Genomic DNA, 18,059 nt, shown 5'->3' on the forward strand with positions numbered 1-18,059 from the left:
AGAAGGTTCATCTGAAGTTCTTAAGAGACCCTCTTGACCTCACACAGGTAAACTGATGTTGAGTCTCAGTCCCTCCCCACCCATGACTGCATCACCAAAGCACATCCACGCTCCCTCCACAAGACTGTTGACTCTGGAGCTTAATGGGCAAGGGACACTGCCAAAATAAACACTCATTTTAGGATCTGCTTGTTCCAAACATGCATTAACTGATAATTTGAAGCCTTTCCTTTGGCACCTGCTAGAGAGGAATGTTATTTCCTCCTGTGGGAGGGAGCCAGCACCCAGTTGGAGATGGGGGTGGGGTGTAGGTGTAGGTCCCAGAGTTCAAAGAGTTCAGAAACTGGATTTTTTGTTCTTGAGGGCATGTTACAAATCCATGAGGACCTCCAGCTCTTTGGAGAATGACAACTGCATGGTAATTCAGCAAGTCCAAATCTGAATTGAACAAGGTTTACATGTTGTTGACATGCAAGGCTGCTCAATGGCTCTTCGAATTCGCCTCCCTGCCTGTCTTTAACCTCAGCCCTCCCACCGTCTTAGAATTCTTCAGGCTATTGGACCCTGAGTTCATGGTGCACATACAGGACCAAAGCCCAGTTTCCCATGGTGTTTGGGTGAGGAAACATGCAAAATTCTGTGGCTGTGGAATGAGGATCTGTGGGGATGGAATTTCCCCCACAGACCAACAGCATTTTGATGATGATGATTCAAATTTCTATATTGCCCTTCAACTGAGGATCACAAGGTAGTTACAATATAAAAACACAAAAATACACAACATAGTAACAAACCAAGTGTTTCATATATATATAATTTTTATTAAATTTTCTGTTTTACAATTTAAAAATACTCAATGACTTCCATTCTTCTCTTCCCATGATTCTAGATTCAGGTAGGTAGCCATGTTGGTCTGACGCAGTCGAAAAAAATTAAAAAATTGTCCAGTAGCACCTTGGAGACCAACTAAGTTTGTTCTTTTTTTTTTTATAATAATTTTTATTACATTTTTTCCAAATTACAGATAAAACAAAGAAAAGAAAGAACATAGAAAGTAGAAAGAAAGAAAAAACAGAAAATCACAACTATTTCAGCAACTTATTTCAGATTTCTATCGGACTTCCCCGCATCTCCCACATAGTGCATTCTTGACAATAAAGTTATCAGCAAATTATAACCTTGTTTCATGTGTTTCTTTGTACTTTCAATTGCAGTTTAAGTTTAAATCTCTTATTTTCCATTTACTCTAAAAATATAACATATTGTCATTTTTACCCATTTAAACTTTGATTCTTTCATAAATATTATCCAATTTCATATCTAATCCACTTTCGTTGCTGGGGCTAACATTCCAAATCATACGGCATCTTAAGATTCATATAACTTATAATACTTTTGCAAATAGTCTTTAAATTTTTTCCAATCCTCCTCCATTGCTTCTTCTCCCAAATCTCGGATCCTTGCAGTCATCTCGGCTAGTTCCATGTAGTTCATCAATTGCGTCTGCCAGTCCTCCAGTGTGGGCAAATCTTGAGTCTTCCAATGCTTAGCAATAAGGATTCTTGCTGCTGTGGTGGCATACATGAAAAAAGTTCTATCCTTCTTTAACACCTTCTGGCCGACAATGCCCAGAAGAAAGGCCTCCGGTTTCTTGGGAAAGGTGTACTTAAACACCTTTTTTAGCTCGTTATAAATCATTTCCCAGAAGGCCTTCAATCTTGGACAAGTCCACCAAAGGTGAAAGAATGTCCCCTCAGCTTCCTTACACTTCCAACATTTATTATCGGACAAATGGTATATCTTAGCCAGCTTGACCGGGGTCATGTACCACCTGTATACCATTTTCATAATATTTTCTTTCAGAGCATTACATGCAGTAAACTTCATACCGGTGGTCCATAACCTCTCCCAGTCTTCAGACATGATATTATAACCAATCTCCTGAGCCCATTTTATCATGGCTGATTTAACTGTCTCATCCTGAGTGTTCCATTTAAGCAGCAAGTTATACATTCTCGATAGTAACTTGGTCTTTGGCTCTAACAACTCTGTCTCAAGTTTCGATTTTTCCACCTGGAATCCTGTTTTTTTGTCTAGCTTAAAGACCTCGTTAATTTGGGCATAATGTAGCCAATTTTGCACCTTACCTTTTAGTTTTTCAAAGCTCTGCAACCTCCAATTACCTCCAATGTTTTCTATTATTTCCCAATATTTCGGCCAGCAGGCCTCCATATTGGGTTTTTTCCGAGCTTTGGCCTCTATTGGTGATATCCACCTCGGAGTTTTGCTTTCCAATAAGTCTTTGTATTTTTTCCAGACCATAAATATTGCTTTTCCGACAATATGGTTTTTAAACATTCCGTGTGTTTTTCCCTTGTCATACCACAAATACGCATGCCAACCTAGCGAATTATTAAAGCCTTCCAGATCTAGGACATCAGTGTTTTCTAACAGAATCCAATCCTTCATCCAGCAGAAGGCCGCAGCTTCATAATATAACCTTAAGTCTGGCAGGGCAAACCCCCCTCTCTCCTTTGCATCAGTTAGTATTTTAAACTTTATTCGGGGCTTTTTGCCCTGCCAGACAAATTTAGAGATGTCCTTCTGCCACTTTCCAAAACATTCCACTCTGTCCACAATCTGCAAGGCTTGAAACAAAAACAACATTTTTGGCAAAACGTTCATTTTTATAGCTGCAATTCGGCCTAACAAGGATAATTTCAATCTTGACCAGATTTCTAGATCTCTTTTAACTTCTGACCAACATTTCTCATAATTATCTTTAAATAAATTCAAGTTCTTGGAAGAAAGATTGACCCCCAGGTATTTCACTTTTTTAACAATATTTAGTTCTGTTTCCTTCTGAAACCCCTCTGTTTCAGTAGCTGTCAAGTTTTTCCCTAACACCTTAGTTTTTTGTTTGTTCAGCTTAAAACCCGCCACCCGACCAAATTTCTGAATCAATTCCAAAACTCTTTTTGTACTAGATTCTGGCTCCTGTAATGTTAAAACCAAGTCATCTGCAAATGCTTTCAGTTTATATTGTTTCGCTCCGACCCGTATTCCTTGTACCTGCCGATCCTTCCTTATCATGTTCAGCAAAACCTCCAGGACTGAAATAAACAATAAAGGGGAAAGGGGGCACCCCTGACGTGTTCCTTTTTCAATATGAAGTTCTTCTGTCACCACATTGTTCACTATCAACTTAGCTTTTTGTTCTGAATAGATTGCTTCTATTCCATTCTCAAACCCCCTTCCCACTCCCATCCCTTCCAAGTTTTTCTTCATAAATTTCCAAGAAATGTTGTCAAAGGCCTTCTCCGCATCAATAAAAATTAACACTGCTTTAGTGTTAATATTTTTTTGTAAGAGTTCCAGAATATCGATAATATTCCTAGTGTTATCAAACAAATGTCTACCTGGGAGAAAGCCAGCTTGGTCTTTATGAATTACTTCATTTAATACTTTTTTAAATCTATTAGCCAAAATATCTGCAAATATTTTGTAATCCACGTTTAGGAGTGAGATGGGACGGTAGTTCTTAAGTTGAGTCTTTTCAGTTTCCACTTTAGGTATCAGTGTGATGAATGCTTCTTTCCACGTATCTGGTGCCCTCCCTCCCCCCATAATCTGGTTGCAAACCTCCATTAATGGTTGTATCAAGTAGTCTTTTAACGTCCTATAGTACTTGGAGGTAAGTCCATCAGGGCCTGGAGATTTGCCTAGCTGCATATTCTGAATGGCATCCTCAATTTCCTGTTGTGTTATTTTACAATTCAAGATTGATCTCTTCTCTTGGGATAGTTCTGGTAGGCCATTGTCTTTCAAGAATTGTTCTATCTCAGTTACTTCCTCGGACCCTTGTGTATACAGTTTTTTAAAATATTTCTGGAAGCACTTTCTAATTTCTCCCGGTTTCTGAATATTTTTCCCTTCAACTTCTAGATTGGTAACATAATTTAATTTTTGTCTCTTTTTCAACTGCCAAGCTAGCAGTTTCCCACATTTATTCGCAGATTCAAAAGATCTTTGTTTCATTTGTTTGATTTTCCATTCCACTTCTTGGTTGATCAATTTCGTATATTGTGACTGGTGGAATTTGATTTCTCTTAAAGTCTCTTTTGATTTTGGATTCAATCTTAATTTTTTCTCTCCATCTCTTATCTTCTCTAGTATCTTATCCTTTTTCCCATTCCAGAATTTTTTCTTAATCGTATTCTGTTGTATCAGAAACCCTCTCATAACAGCTTTACTTGCGTCCCAGATTATTCTTTTTTCCACCGAGGTATTCAAGTTAATTTCAAAATAGTCCTTTAGAGCTTTTTGGGCCTTCTTTACAATCTCTTGATCTCTTAGCAGGTTGTCATTCATTTTCCATCTGAAGGAATCGGCAGTAGTAAATCTCATTTCCATTTTCAGAGCGTTGTGGTCGGAGCAAGTCTTTGGGCAGATTTCTACTCTTGTAGTCTTAGGTGCCAACCCTCTAGTTGTCCAAATTTGGTTGATTCTTGTCCATGACAGGTGGGCCTCAGAAAAGAAAGTTCCTTCTTTACCTAGGGGGTTTCTCGTCCTCCATAAATCAATCAAATCCATATTGTCAGTTAGTTCAAAGAAAGTTTTTGGTAGTCTTCCATCCTTGGTTAGGTTCTGGTTCTGTGACTTATCCATATAGGTAGAGACAACTCCATTCATGTCTCCCATCATAATGATGTTAGAATAGTCCAGATAGTCCAGTAATGTCTCATGTAGCTTCTTGTAAAATTCTGATTTCCCCCAACTAAGTTTGTTCTTGGTATAAGCTTTTGTGTGCATGCACACTTCTTCAGATACACTGAAGCAGAAGTCGCCAGACCCTGATATATACAATGGTATCTCGGGTTACATACGCTTCAGGTTACAGACTCCGCTAACCCAGAAATAGTGCTTCAGGTTAAGAACTTTGCTTCAGAATGTGAACAGAAATTGTGCTCTGGCGGCGCAGCAGCAGCGGGAGGCCCCATTAGCTAAAGTGGTGCTTCAGGTTAAGAACAGTTTCAGGTTAAGAACAGACCTCCAGAACTAATGAAGTTCTTAACCCGAGGTACCACTGTAGTGGGAAGGTGGGGAGAGGTATTACTCAGAAGGGTAGTGGGATATGGGTGATTGACTCAATGGGTACAGTAAACCTGTTGATGACTGTTAACGACTGCAATCTCTTTCCATGGTTCATTTTACATATCATAAATCCCTGCACATTTTATAAAAAAACTATACCATTCAGTATTCCATTATTATTGCATCCGACATAACTTATTTACACTGTTGAATTTATATTAATGCTGCCAGCGTTTTCAGCTGTATACAATTCTTTTCTATATATTCAATAAGCGTTTTCCAATCGTCTTTAAATGTATGTTCTTCAAGAAGAACAAACCAAGTGTTTCACAGGGGGTGAGACCCCACCTCCAGAGAGAGAGGACGGCTGTGGGAAAGAGTGGTCTTTGCTGCTGTAAAGCAGCCTTGATCTTTGGAGTAGGAAAATCTACTGTTGCAGAAATGCTACAGAGCCTGGGCATCGAAGCAGAAAAGTCAACCTTACTGTGAGGGACTTTTAATTATATTTTAAAAGGTTTTTGGTCGTTTTAAAATCTGTATGACTCCCAAGAGTCCTGCTTCTGTGTGCATCACATTCCTTCAGGGACTTGTCCCCTGCACTGGGTGGTCTTCCTTCTCCCTACGGACCCCCCTCACCCTCAACACTGTTTAAGGACAGTGCGCTCTGCTCTGTTGAGAAATTCCTCATCCTGACCAATAGCTTGAAATGTGCAGTCCTCATGTTGTCCTACCTTCTCTTTCAGCAACACAGCTAGATCACACTCACTGCAGGTGTAAAGGGACCCCTGACACTTAGGTCCAGTCGTGGCCGACTCTGGGGTTGCGGCGCTCATCTCGCTTTATTGGCCGAGGAAGCTGGCGTACAGCTTCCGGGTCATGTCGCCAGCATGACTAAGCCGCTTCTGGCGAACCAGAGCAGCGCACAGAAACGCTGTTTACCTTCCCGCCGGAGCAGTACCTATTTATCTACTTGCACTTTGACGTGCTTTCGAACTGCTAGGTTGGCAGGAGCAGGGACCGAGCAACGGGAGCTCACCCCGTCACGGGGATTCGAACCGCCAACCTTCTGATCGGCAAGTCCTAGGCTCTGTGGTTTAACCCACAGCACCACTCACTGACTTGTGCGCATTTCCAGCTAGGAAGACAAGCATGGCACAGGTGTTGCAGAGCACTGCAGTAGCTCCCTCGCCAGCCATGTCTCTTGGCCCTATGCACACTGTGAGACAGCACTTGGCCAGTCCAGGGATGTGGAGGGAGTCTCTCAGAGCAACCATAGAGCCATTTCCAGTATAAGGTAGTGATGGATCCAAGGCTGGTGTTTGTGATGCTGACACAGCTGCCCAGAGAACATGGAGGTGAGCCATGGAGTGGTAGTTCAAAACAACTCATTCTCCTTCCCCAAGGCAGACCAAAAAGTGTTCATTTTGGAGCTTAGCTGATGTGGTTGAGACCTGCCATATCAGCGCTCAGTTTGGCACCCATCTGACCTCTAAATGGGATAAATGGAATGAGGATGTCTTCTTCTAAAATCATCTCCTGCCAAGGAGGTGCCGTTATTTCCTCTTGGGACAGAGTCAGAAACCACACAAGCCCACTCAGAACCTGCTCAGATGAAGGATGTCAAAACTTGATCTTGATCCCCAGATCCTGGTGTCACCATCTTTCTGATTGGCCAAGTTGAGCCACGTCAGGCAAGCGCTGTCCATTGGGAAGGGGATAAAACCTGGAGGTGCAGGACTCCTCTGGAAGCAGGGAAGTCTCAGTTCCAGTTTGGGGAGAAGAGCCTGTGTCTCCTGTCCCACCAAGAGCAACAGACGCTTCTGCAGATCCCGAGAAAGAGAGGCAAGGTAAGTCAAGAAAACCCACTGGGTATGATCATTGAAGCCTAGAACTTCCTCCGCAAAAAAGAAGGTCCTGATCCTTATTGGGTAGATCTAAAGCTGTATATTTACTTTTTTTAAAGCCTGTTAATTGATTGTTAGGGATCTCCAGCACTTTGGAGAAGGACAGTTCCTACGGCCAGCCTAGTCACAGATTCTGAATTCAGGACTCTTAGCTATCACCCAAGTCCTGCAATGATGCTAAAGGGGAGCTCCCCCCCCCATGACTCCATTACTGGCTCCTCGCTCACTGCCTTCTGTTCTCTCCCTTGCAGGATGATCCTTGCTCGGACTTGGCTGCTGGCCCTGGTGTTCCTGGCCAGATTTTGGGTGACCCAGAGCTGCGATTCTGACGTGCAACATTCTAGTAAGACCTGGGGAGAAAGAGGGGGAAGTGGGGCTGGTCTGTGGGCGGAGCTAAATGGTTCCCCTCCCTGTGATCACTCTTATTCCTCCCCAAACCAGTAGTTTAAAAGCTGCTTTGTGATGGTGAATAATAATAATAATAATAATAATAATAATAATAATAATAATAATAATAATAATATTTATACCCGCCCATCTGGCTGGGTTTCCCCAGCCACTCTGGGCAGCTTCCAACACAATATTAAAATAAAGTAATGCATCAAACATTAAAAGCTTCCCTAAACAGGGCTGCCTTCACATTTCGTCTAAAAGTCAGGTAGTTGTTGTTCTCTTTGACATCTTGGCTTCTCACAGGGAGCGAACCGCCAGAAGGTGCTCGGAGCTGGACTTCAGTGTCTGGGCAGAACGATGGGGATGGAGACGCTCCTTCAGGTATACTGGGCTGAGGCCGTTTAGGGATTTCAAGGTCAGCACCAACACTTTGGATTGTGCTCGGAAACATCCTGGGAGCCAATGTAGGTCTTTCAAGACCGGTGTTATGTAGTCACCAGTCTAGCTGCTGCGTTCTGGATTAATTGTAGTTTCCAGGTCACCTTCAAACGTAGCTCCACATAGAGCACATTGCAGTAGTCTAAGCGGGAGATAACCAGAGCATGCACCACTCTGGCCAGACAGTCTGCGGGCAGGGAGGGTCTCATCCTGCGTACCAGATGGAGCTGGTAAACAGCTGCCCTGGACACAGAGTTGACCTGCGCCTCCATGGACAGCTGTGAGTCCAGAATGACCCCCAGGCTACGCACCTGGTCCTTCAGGGGCACAGTTACCCCATTCAGGACCAGGGAATCCTTCACACCTGCCCGCCTCCTGTCCCCCCAAAACAGTACTTTTGTCTTGTCAGGATTCAACCTCAATCTGTTAGCCACCATCCATCCTCCAACTGCCTCCAGACACTCACACAGGACCTTCACCGCCTTCCCTGGTTCTGATTTGAAAGAGAGGTAGAGCTGGGCGTCCTCTTACTTAATGGGTAGGGGTGTGTGATATTTTCCCATGATCCATTGCAAAGCCTGAAGGGTGAACTGAGTCTTGAACCATCAGCTGACAAGCCATGATGGGACAGTGAAATTTCCCCCTGTGTCAAGCTGTTCCCTCCAAGGGGAGAGCAGAAAGTAAACAGAAGGTTGCCTGAGAGCGTGGGGAGAAGCAGCAATAATTATACTCTTGATCATTCTGGGTTATGTAATCTCCCCCCAACCAGGGCATAATTGGCATCCACAGCAAAATGTAGCCACTGGTCCAAAATGGTTGGTGACGCTTGATTTGAGAGATCCTTCACGTCTGTGGATGTTTGGGTTACCTGGCCCAGAGATATTTAGGTCTTTGAATGTTAGAAACAAGACCTTGAACATATCCGCAACCAGAAAGAAGAGGAGACACAAGAAGACTGGAAGAAATTTAAAGAATACTTAGCTAAATATTGTGGTGCAAGATAAATAGAAAATTCTTGGAAGTATCAAATAGGCTTAGGGGTAGAATAGGAATAGGTCTTAGTAAATATTAAAGATTGTAATAGTAAAGGAGAAGAAGTTTGTAAATGAAAGGAGTTAATATTATTAGAAATATATTTGGAGAACTGCTATAAAAGTGATATAATGAAATTCAGTTAGAGGGGATTTGAGGAAGTCACCAATTAATGTGAAGAAGTTGGGTATTAGAAGAAATAATCTTTTTTATATGTGTTTAGTTTATTGTTGTGTTTTCTTTGTTGATTGTTTTTCTGTTTGTATGTGTTTATGGGATGTTTTAAATGTTGAAAGTCAATAAAAAAATTTGGGGGGGGGAGAAACAAGACCCTGAACATGGCCTGGCAGGTGACTGGCAGTTCCCTCAGCACAGGTGTCATATGTCTGCATGCGGACCTGGTTGAAATATGCTGCACCAGTTGCAGGTTCTGGACCAACGTCAAGGGAAGGCCCACATTACAGTAGTCCAGTTGTGACATCCCCAACGCATGAATCACAGCGGCCCAGCTATTCCTGTCTGAGAAAGGGCACGGTTGGTGTATTATCCTAAGGTGATAATGGGTTCTTCTTGCCACAGAGGTCATATGAGGCTCCAGGAAGAAAGATGCATTGAGGAATTCCCCCAAATTCTGTACCTCATCACAACCCCATCCAGAGCTTATGAATTCCTCTGGGACTGGGAGAACAGGATGGTCCCTTTTGGCCTGATCCTGCTGCGTCAGGGCTCTTCTTGTGTTCTTACTTCTCCCTGTCTTCTTTCCATCAAGCTGTTGCTCCAGCTGTCAACTTGGCCAGAGGCCGCCCAGCCTGTCAGTCCTCCACTTACCGCCATCCAAGAGATCCGTCAGCCGGCAAAGCTGTCGATGGGAACTCTGACGGGATCTTCTTCCATGGCTCCTGCACCCACACCAACTCTGAAGATGCCCCGTGGTGGTATGTGGACCTGGGGGAGCAGTATTCCATCTCCACCGTGGTGGTGAAGAACCGCATGGACTGCTGTGGCAGTAGACTCCTGGGAGCCCAGATCCGTGTGGGAGACTCTGTGGCTGACCATGGCAAGACCAACCCTCTGTAAGTTCCAGTTGCCTCTTGGGAGACACCCTCAAGATCACTTGCTTTGGATTAGTTAACGTCATATATATATATATATATATATATATATATATATATATATATATGCTTTCGTAGATTTTCACGGGTACAGGAATGCAGGTTTTGGTGTCTTCGGGTGTCTTCCCGTGTAAGAGTCGGGGTGTCTGTGCGACGTTTCGACGAGGTCTCACTCGTCATCTTCAGGCTGGTGCTTTCGGCTTCTTGTTACTGGAACAGAGCTGTTCCAGTAACAAGAAGCCGAAAGCACCAGCCTGAAGATGACGAGTGAGACCTCGTCGAAACGTCGCACAGACACCCCGACTCTTACACGGGAAGACACCCGAAGACACCAAAACCTGCATATATATATATATATATATATGCTTTCGTAGATTTTCACGGGTACAGGAATGCAGGTTTTGGTGTCTTCGGGTGTCTTCCCGTGTAAGAGTCGGGGTGTCTGTGCGACGTTTCGACGAGGTCTCACTCGTCATCTTCAGGCTGGTGCTTTCGGCTTCTTGTTACTGGAACAGAGCAGAATCTGGTGTTTGAGTTCCTATAAATACTGTTGAGGGGTGTGGTGTATAGCCTCCAACGTTCTGGGCAGAGAGGAAGTTCCTAGATTAGTGTGCCTCTTCTTCTTTTGTTCCTTAATTACTTGAGGGATATCTTGAGTGATTTCATGAGTGATATTCTGAATACCACTGGGTGGGTCATTAAGTGTAGATTAGTTGCTAAAGCTTTTGTGTCTTGACCTCTTGAGCTTGTGAAGAGTTTTTCTGAGAAGATGGCTGTGCTGCATTTAGTTGTGCTCTGGCTTGGCTTCGTGTATAGGGGCGAGCTGTGGTTTTGTGCCTTGTGCCAGCCAGATCTGTGTAGGGATTGCAGGGGGGTGCAGCATCCGGAGGTGCCACTATAGTTTGGCTACTGGATGGAGTCTGTAATATGTCTGTGGAGAGGGTCTGGGTTTGGGTCTGGTGTGGTTGATTGGTGACGGCGTTCTGTGTGCCTCTGGTTCTGGTGTCGGTTTTTGTGGGGAGGGCTAATTTCCAGATGTCTGGCAGGCGGGACGTGTCGTCACGCTTGTTCATGTTGTGAGGGTGTTTCTCTATCTCGATGGCTTCCATGATTATTCTCTTGTGGTGATGTTCCATGTTAAAGAGCAATTTGGAATCTGCAAAATTAATTTCGTGTCCTGTTTCTTTCATGTGTTGGAAAAGAGAGGAAGTTTTTTCTTCTTTTTTGACGGCATTCTTGTGTTCTGCGATACGTGCATTTATTCGTCTGTTTGTTTGTCCAATGTACGTGGCTGGGCAGACTTTGCAGGGTATTTCATAGACCCCTTGGTTTTCCAGCTGGATTTTGTCTTTTGGGTTTCTGAGGATATTGGCTATTTTTTGGTTGGTGCAGAAGGCTGTTTTGATATTGTGTTTATGGAGGATTTTGCTGATTTTGTCTGTAGTGCCCTTGATATAAGGAAGGAGGGCCATGCCATTGTTTTCTTCTGTGTCTTGGTTTTTGGGGGGTGTTTCTTTTTGGATTAGCTTCGTAACCCTGTTTTTCTGGTATCCATTGGCGATTAACACATTTGAGAGATTCTGTAACTCAGTTGTCAAGTGGTCTTTGTCAGCCAGGCGTTTGGTTCTGGAGATGAGAGTCTTGGCTACGGAGTTTATTTGTGCAGGGTGGTGGTGTGATTGTGCATGTAAGTAGCGGTTGGTGTGTGTTTTTTTCCCGTAGATAGTGTGTCCTAGGGAGCCATCAGGTTTTTTGTAGATTAGGACGTCAAGAAAGGGGAGTTGGTTGTTGTCTTCTATTTCCATAGTGAATTGTATTTTGGGGTGTAGGCTGTTGAGATGTGTGAGGAAGCTATCTAGTTTTTCTTTCCCGTGTGGCCAAATTACAAAGGTGTCGTCAACATATCAGAGCCAAAGTTTGGGTTTGTGTTCTGACTTGTCTAAAGCATTGGTTTCAAAGTGTTCCATGTACAAATTTGCGATGACCGGTGAGAGGGGTGATCCCATAGGTGCTCCTTCTATCTGTTTGTATCTTTGTCCATTGTGGATGAAGTACGTGTTGGTTAGGCAGTGGTTGGTCAGGTCCAGGATGTATTTGGGGGGGTTGTATTTGTTTTGAATGGCTGTCAAGGCTTCATTAATGGGCACTTGAGTGAAGAGAGATACAACATCGAAGCTCACAAGTAGGTCATCGGGATGTAGGTATTGTTTCTTTATTGTTTCTATGAACTGGAAGGAGTTAGTAACGTGTGAAGCGATGGATTCTGCATAGGGCTGAAGTTGCTTAGCGAGAAATTTAGCGAGATTTTGTAGAGGTGAGCCTATGGAGCTGACTATTGGTCTGAGTGGTGTTCCTTCTTTGTGTATCTTGGGGAGACCGTAGAGTTTGGGGCATCTGGATGATTTTTCTCTGGGGATGATTCTTAGCTGGATTTCTTCACTGATAGGAGAGGCTTTTATTTTGGATTTGGTGGTTTTTTCCAGATAGGTGGTGGGATCTGTTTTTATAGGTTGGTAGGTAGGGTCTTGGAGTAGATTTGATAGTTTTGCTTGGTAGTCCGATGTGTTCATCACAACAGTGGCGTTGCCTTTGTCTGCTGGGAGAATGATTATGTTGTTGTTTTTCTTCAGGTTGGTGAGTGCTTTCTGTTCTTCTTTGTGTAAATTGCTTCTGGGTGGTTTGCTGGAGCAGAGGATGTTGGTGACTTCAAGTCTGATTTTATTGGCTTCATCTGGGTCGATTTTGGTCAGGCTAGCTTCGACTCCGCATATGATGTTTTCCGTGGGGATGCGTCTCGGGGCGACTGCAAAGTTGAAACCTTTGGAGAGTACTTTGGTTTCAGTTGGGGTGAGGATCCTGTTTGATATGTTATGTACTGTTTGTTTCATGGGTTGTTGTGGAGGGTGGCTGGGCTTCTGGCGTTTCTCTAGTTTGTAGAGTTTGTTGGTGTGTCTGTCTGTCTTATGTGAGGTCTCAGTTTCAGCTCTCCAGACGGCTAGTTGTTTGCATTTGTCCCAGAGTGCAGGGTGGATTTTGTTACATAGTTTGAGGTGAAGAGTGAGCACCTCCGGATGCTGCACCCCCCTGCAATCCCTACACAGATCTGGCTGGCACAAGGCACAAAACCACAGCTCGCCCCTATACACGAAGCCAAGCCAGAGCACAACTAAATGCAGCACAGCCATCTTCTCAGAAAAACTCTTCACAAGCTCAAGAGGTCAAGACACAAAAGCTTTAGCAACTAATCTACACTTAATGACCCACCCAGTGGTATTCAGAATATCACTCATGAAATCACTCAAGATATCCCTCAAGTAATTAAGGAACAAAAGAAGAAGAGGCACACTAATCTAGGAACTTCCTCTCTGCCCAGAACGTTGGAGGCTATACACCACACCCCTCAACAGTATTTATAGGAACTCAAACACCAGATTCTGCTCTGTTCCAGTAACAAGAAGCCGAAAGCACCAGCCTGAAGATGACGAGTGAGACCTCGTCGAAACGTCGCACAGACACCCCGACTCTTACACGGGAAGACACCCGAAGACACCAAAACCATATATATATATATATATATATATATATATATATATATATATGCATGCATGCAGGTGGCACTGTGGGTTAAACCACAGAGGAGGAATGGATGTTCTCCCAGAATGTCTGCTTTATATACATTATTTACACAATGGGCCCCACATGATTGGCTAATTCCGGGATTCTCCTGTAGGCCAATCAGGTTGTGGATTCCCTTCCAGCTGGAGCTGGATTGGGTGGCTCCTGCGGACCAATCAGACTGCTGCATTCTGAATCCTATTGTTCTAGGACCAATTAGACTGCTGCCTTTTGGATCCTATTCAACTCAGTACATAACACCTATCTTCCTCAGCAAGCACAAAGCTGAGCTGTTCCCTTTGACACCTCTCCATCCTGCCCCCTGCACCAGTTATTTAGTACATACCCCACTGGTGGGCTGCCCACTTTGACCCTCTAGATGTTGTTGGGCTACAGCTCCCATCATCCATAGCTATCGGCCATGCTGGTTGATGGGACTAGAGCCCAACAATATCCAGAGGCCCACAGATTAGCTATCCTGTCATACAACAACACTGACCATGCGATCCTCCGAGATGGACCGTGTGGGGTGGAATCTGAGGTTCTGTTCCTACCTGCATGGTCAAGTCCAGAGAGTGCCACCAGGGAGTGCTTTAGGAATCCTGGGCAGCTGTACTACAGGTCTACCACAGCCATGGAAATAGATGGAGTCATTCTGAATTGCTTCCACCGCAAGGCTGACCTCCCTTTTCCCTCTGCAGCTGTGGGAAGATTACAGATTATAATCGTGGCTCCATCAGCGTCATCAATTGCCAGGGGATGAAGGGCCGCTATGTGAGCGTGAACCACCCGGGAGAGCCAGCTATCCTGACCTTGTGTGAGGTGGAGGTTTATGGGACAAAGGTGGAGGATGAGCCTTTGGAATAAGCAGCCACGTGTCGTGTGGAAAGGGGCATGGGCAGAACTGATGGAATCAGTCTTGGTTGTCCAATAAATATCATTTGAGCAGCCTTCTTTTGTCTCTCCAGTTTGTTCGTCAGAACCAAGGGGGTCTGTGATTTTGCCAGAGCCATAGAGGAGGCCAAATGACACCTTGTGGAGACTGCAAGTCCTATTTGTCAGGGATCCCTCACAAAGAGAACAAGTCACAGAACGAGGGAGGCCAGAGAATTCTGCTCTTTGATGACATGGATGTAGAAATCCCGCCTGTGTGCATTATTCTTCACTATTCAGGACCAGAACTCCTGATTGCACCCCACATCTGATGATAGTGCAGTTCAGGGAACACTGAAGATTATCTCTCTCTCCACCCCAACACACAATTTCCTAAAGCTGTTATCATGAACCTTGGTAGAAGTTTAGGACCCATCAGAAAGAGGTTAATTGATGGGCCCTTATTGACTTTGAAAGAAGGAAGAGTCAAGGTGTATATGTAAGACAACACTCTCAAACAAGTTTGTGTTACTGTTGTGGTTAGGAAAAGAAGTGGAGTGGATGGCTTTTTTAAATCAAAAGTGCCCTAAAATCAAAACACCATGAAAAAAATGGAATCCAGACGCTTGAAACGCCTGCCACAAGGGAAACAAGTAATACCGTATTTTTCACTCCATAGGACGCACCCGACCATAGGACGCATCTTGTTTTAGAAGGGGAGAACAAGAAAAAATAATTCTTTCCCTCTCTGCTCAGCGCCCCTTCAGCGAAGCGGCAGGAGAAACGGAGCCCCTTCCATTTCTCCTCCCACTTGGCTGAAGGGGCGCTGCGAGCTCTCCCTCTCTGCTGAAGCCAGGAGAGTCTTGCTCTCCCGGCTTCAGCAAAAGGAACCCAAAGCCTTTGGAGCACAGCATGAGTTCCCGGCTATCCCTGAAGCCTGGAGAGCGAGAGGGGTTGGTGCGCACTGACGCCTCTCGCTCTCCAGGCTTCAGGGAAAGTAACGCGAAGCCTCCGAAGCGCGGAGGGAGCGCTCCCTTTGCACTTCGGAGGATTCGCATTGCTATCGCTGAAGCCAAGGAGCCACTCCATAGGGCGCATACACATTTCCCCTCAATTTTTGGAGGGGGAAAAGTGTGTCCTATAGAGTGAAAAATACAGTATATAAGATCTAAGCTGAAACCTTAGATCTTAGAGTGCTCCGCAGGTTGGGAATGGGTGAAGAGCCCTCTAATGTTGACGTGGGAAGGGTTCTGAATCCCGGTGGTTGGAAACCAGGGGAGGGGAGAGTTGCTCTTGCGCTCATGTGCTGCTCTCTGGTTGGCCACTGTGGGAAAAGGAAGAGCAGGCCATTCTCCTCTTCTGAACCTCCTGAGCCTATGTCTATGCCTGCTCCAGCTGGGGGGGGGGGCAGGGACTTTCCCTGAGCCAACCTGCCTGTGTTCTGGGCTGCGGCCCCTCCCACCTCAAGCACAACGCAGTCGGGTGTCAAAACATAAGGGGTGGGGGGTCATCCCAGGCTTGCGGCTTCCCCGCTGGCACCGGGGGAAGAGGACGCTGGCCTGATCCTGCAGGCTCTTACGCTGCTACCAAGGAGGCAGCAGGCAAGGCTGGCACCAGCCGAATGACTGTGGGGTGTGGAAGGGGTCGGAACTCCATCTGAGTCCCCCATCACTAAAGTCGCCACCCTTGCTCTCTGCCCCCCCCTTGTGCCAAAGGGACCCCTCCTTCTCTGAGTTGCTCTCTTCTGGCCTCTGCAACTGCCCGGATCTCAGAGACTTTGGCTTCTTTTCCCAGGCTTTGCTTGGCAGAATTTCCCCTGGGCAGAAACTCCCCTGGAATTGCCAGCTGTGATTCCCGTTATTCCAAGGCACCAGTCACAGTTTGGAGCCAGTGATAGCCTTCTATTCCTCCACGCATTCGCCTAAACCTCTCCGATAATGGCCATTCAGGTTGGTGGCCATTACTGCCTCAAGTGGGAGGGAGTTCCACAGGTTAACTGTGAAGAAATCCCTTCTTTTCTTGAGTGCTTTGGTTAAGAACAAAGGAAGAAAATCTCTTCTCTATCCACTTTCTCTGTGCTATACTTAATTTCCACACACCTCTTATTATGCCCCCCTTCTTTTTCTCAGCTAAAAAGCCCCCAACATTATAACCAGCTTGACTGAGTGACTAGTGGGGTGCCACAGGGTTCTGTCTTGGGCCCGGTCTTATTCAACATCTTTATCAACGACTTGGATGATGGACTCAAGGGCATCCTGATCAAATTTGCAGATGACACCAAACTGGGAGGGGTGGCTAACACCCCAGAGGACAGGATCACACTTCAAAACGACCTTGACAGATTAGAAAACTGGGCAAAAACAAACAAGATGAATTTTAACAGGGAGAAATGTAAAGTATTGCACTTGGGCAAAAAAAATGAGAGGCACAAATACAAGATGGGGGACACCTGGCTTGAGAGCAGTACATGTGAAAAGGATCTAGGAGTCTTGGTTGACCACAAACTTGACATGAGCCAACTGTGTGACGCGGCAGCTAAAAAAGCCAATGCAATTCTGGGCTGCATCAATAGGAGTATAGCATCTAGATCAAGGGAAGTAATAGTGCCACTGTATTCTGCTCTGGTCAGACCTCACCTGGAGTACTGTGTCCAGTTCTGGGCACCACAATTCAAGAAGGACACTGACAAACTGGAACGTGTCCAGAGGAGGGCAACCAAAATGGTCAAAGGCCTGGAAACGATGCCTTATGAGGAACGGCTAAGGGAGCTGGGCATGTTTAGCCTGCAGAAGAGGAGGTTAAGGGGTGATATGATAGCCATGTTCAAATATATAAAAGGATGTCACAATAGAGGAGGGAGAAAGGTTGTTTTCTGCTGCTCCAGAGAAGCGGACACGGAGCAATGGATCCAAACTACAAGAAAGAAGATTCCACCTAAACATTAGGAAGAACTTCCTGCCAGTAAGAGCTGTTCGACAGTGGAATTTGCTGCCAAGGAGTGTGGTGGAGTCTCCTACTTTGGAGGTCTTTAAGCAGAGGCTTGACAACCATATGTCAGGAGTGCTCTGGTGGTGTTTCCTGCTTGGCAGGGGGTTGGACTTGATGGCCCTTGGGGTCTCTTCCAACTCTAGGATTCTATGATTCTATGATTCTATGACTTTGGAACAGTCTCTCCTTCCTTGGAGATTTTTAAGCAGAGGTTGGGCGGCCATCTTTCAAGGATGCTTCAGCTGAGATTCCTTCATGGCAGCGACTTGGATTGGGGTCTCTTCCAACTCTACAATTCTATGATTTGAACCTTTCCTCTCTGGGATGAAGTCTCAAGGCTTGAGTGTGGGTCTAATGAAGACTTGTGGGTCAACCTCAGATGGCAGATGGCCTGTTCTGTGCGTCAGGCCAAAGAACAGCATCTCTCACAGGGAGGATCTGAACGATAATCTTGGTCATTTGACTGCCCTTTTTACCCATTGCTGTCTTTTTATTTGTATATATTGCTTGTTTTATGTTGCCCTGGCCGTTGGCTAATTCAAATAAAGTTTATCTATCTATCTCACAGGGAGGGATGTGGGAGAGACAAAACAAGCCAATTCAGAGGAAG

General features: G+C 45.0%; 1 protein-coding gene across 1 annotated transcript; it reads left to right on the forward strand.

Annotated features, from left to right (window-relative positions):
• Positions 1–6,765: 6,765 nt before the first annotated feature.
• LOC309539625 (fucolectin-like) lies at positions 6,766–14,538 on the forward strand. The gene is made up of 5 exons (XM_082236024.1): positions 6,766–6,941; positions 7,250–7,341; positions 7,695–7,772; positions 9,631–9,934; positions 14,290–14,538. Exons 2-5 carry the CDS (start codon positions 7,251–7,253, stop codon positions 14,453–14,455), a joined length of 639 nt encoding a protein of 212 aa, XP_082092150.1. The 5' UTR covers positions 6,766–6,941; position 7,250; the 3' UTR covers positions 14,456–14,538.
• The last annotated feature ends 3,521 nt before the right edge of the window (positions 14,539–18,059 follow it).

This window comes from Podarcis vaucheri, assembly GCF_965113315.1.
Source record: "Podarcis vaucheri genome assembly, chromosome: 8".
NCBI lineage: Eukaryota > Metazoa > Chordata > Lepidosauria > Squamata > Lacertidae > Podarcis > Podarcis vaucheri.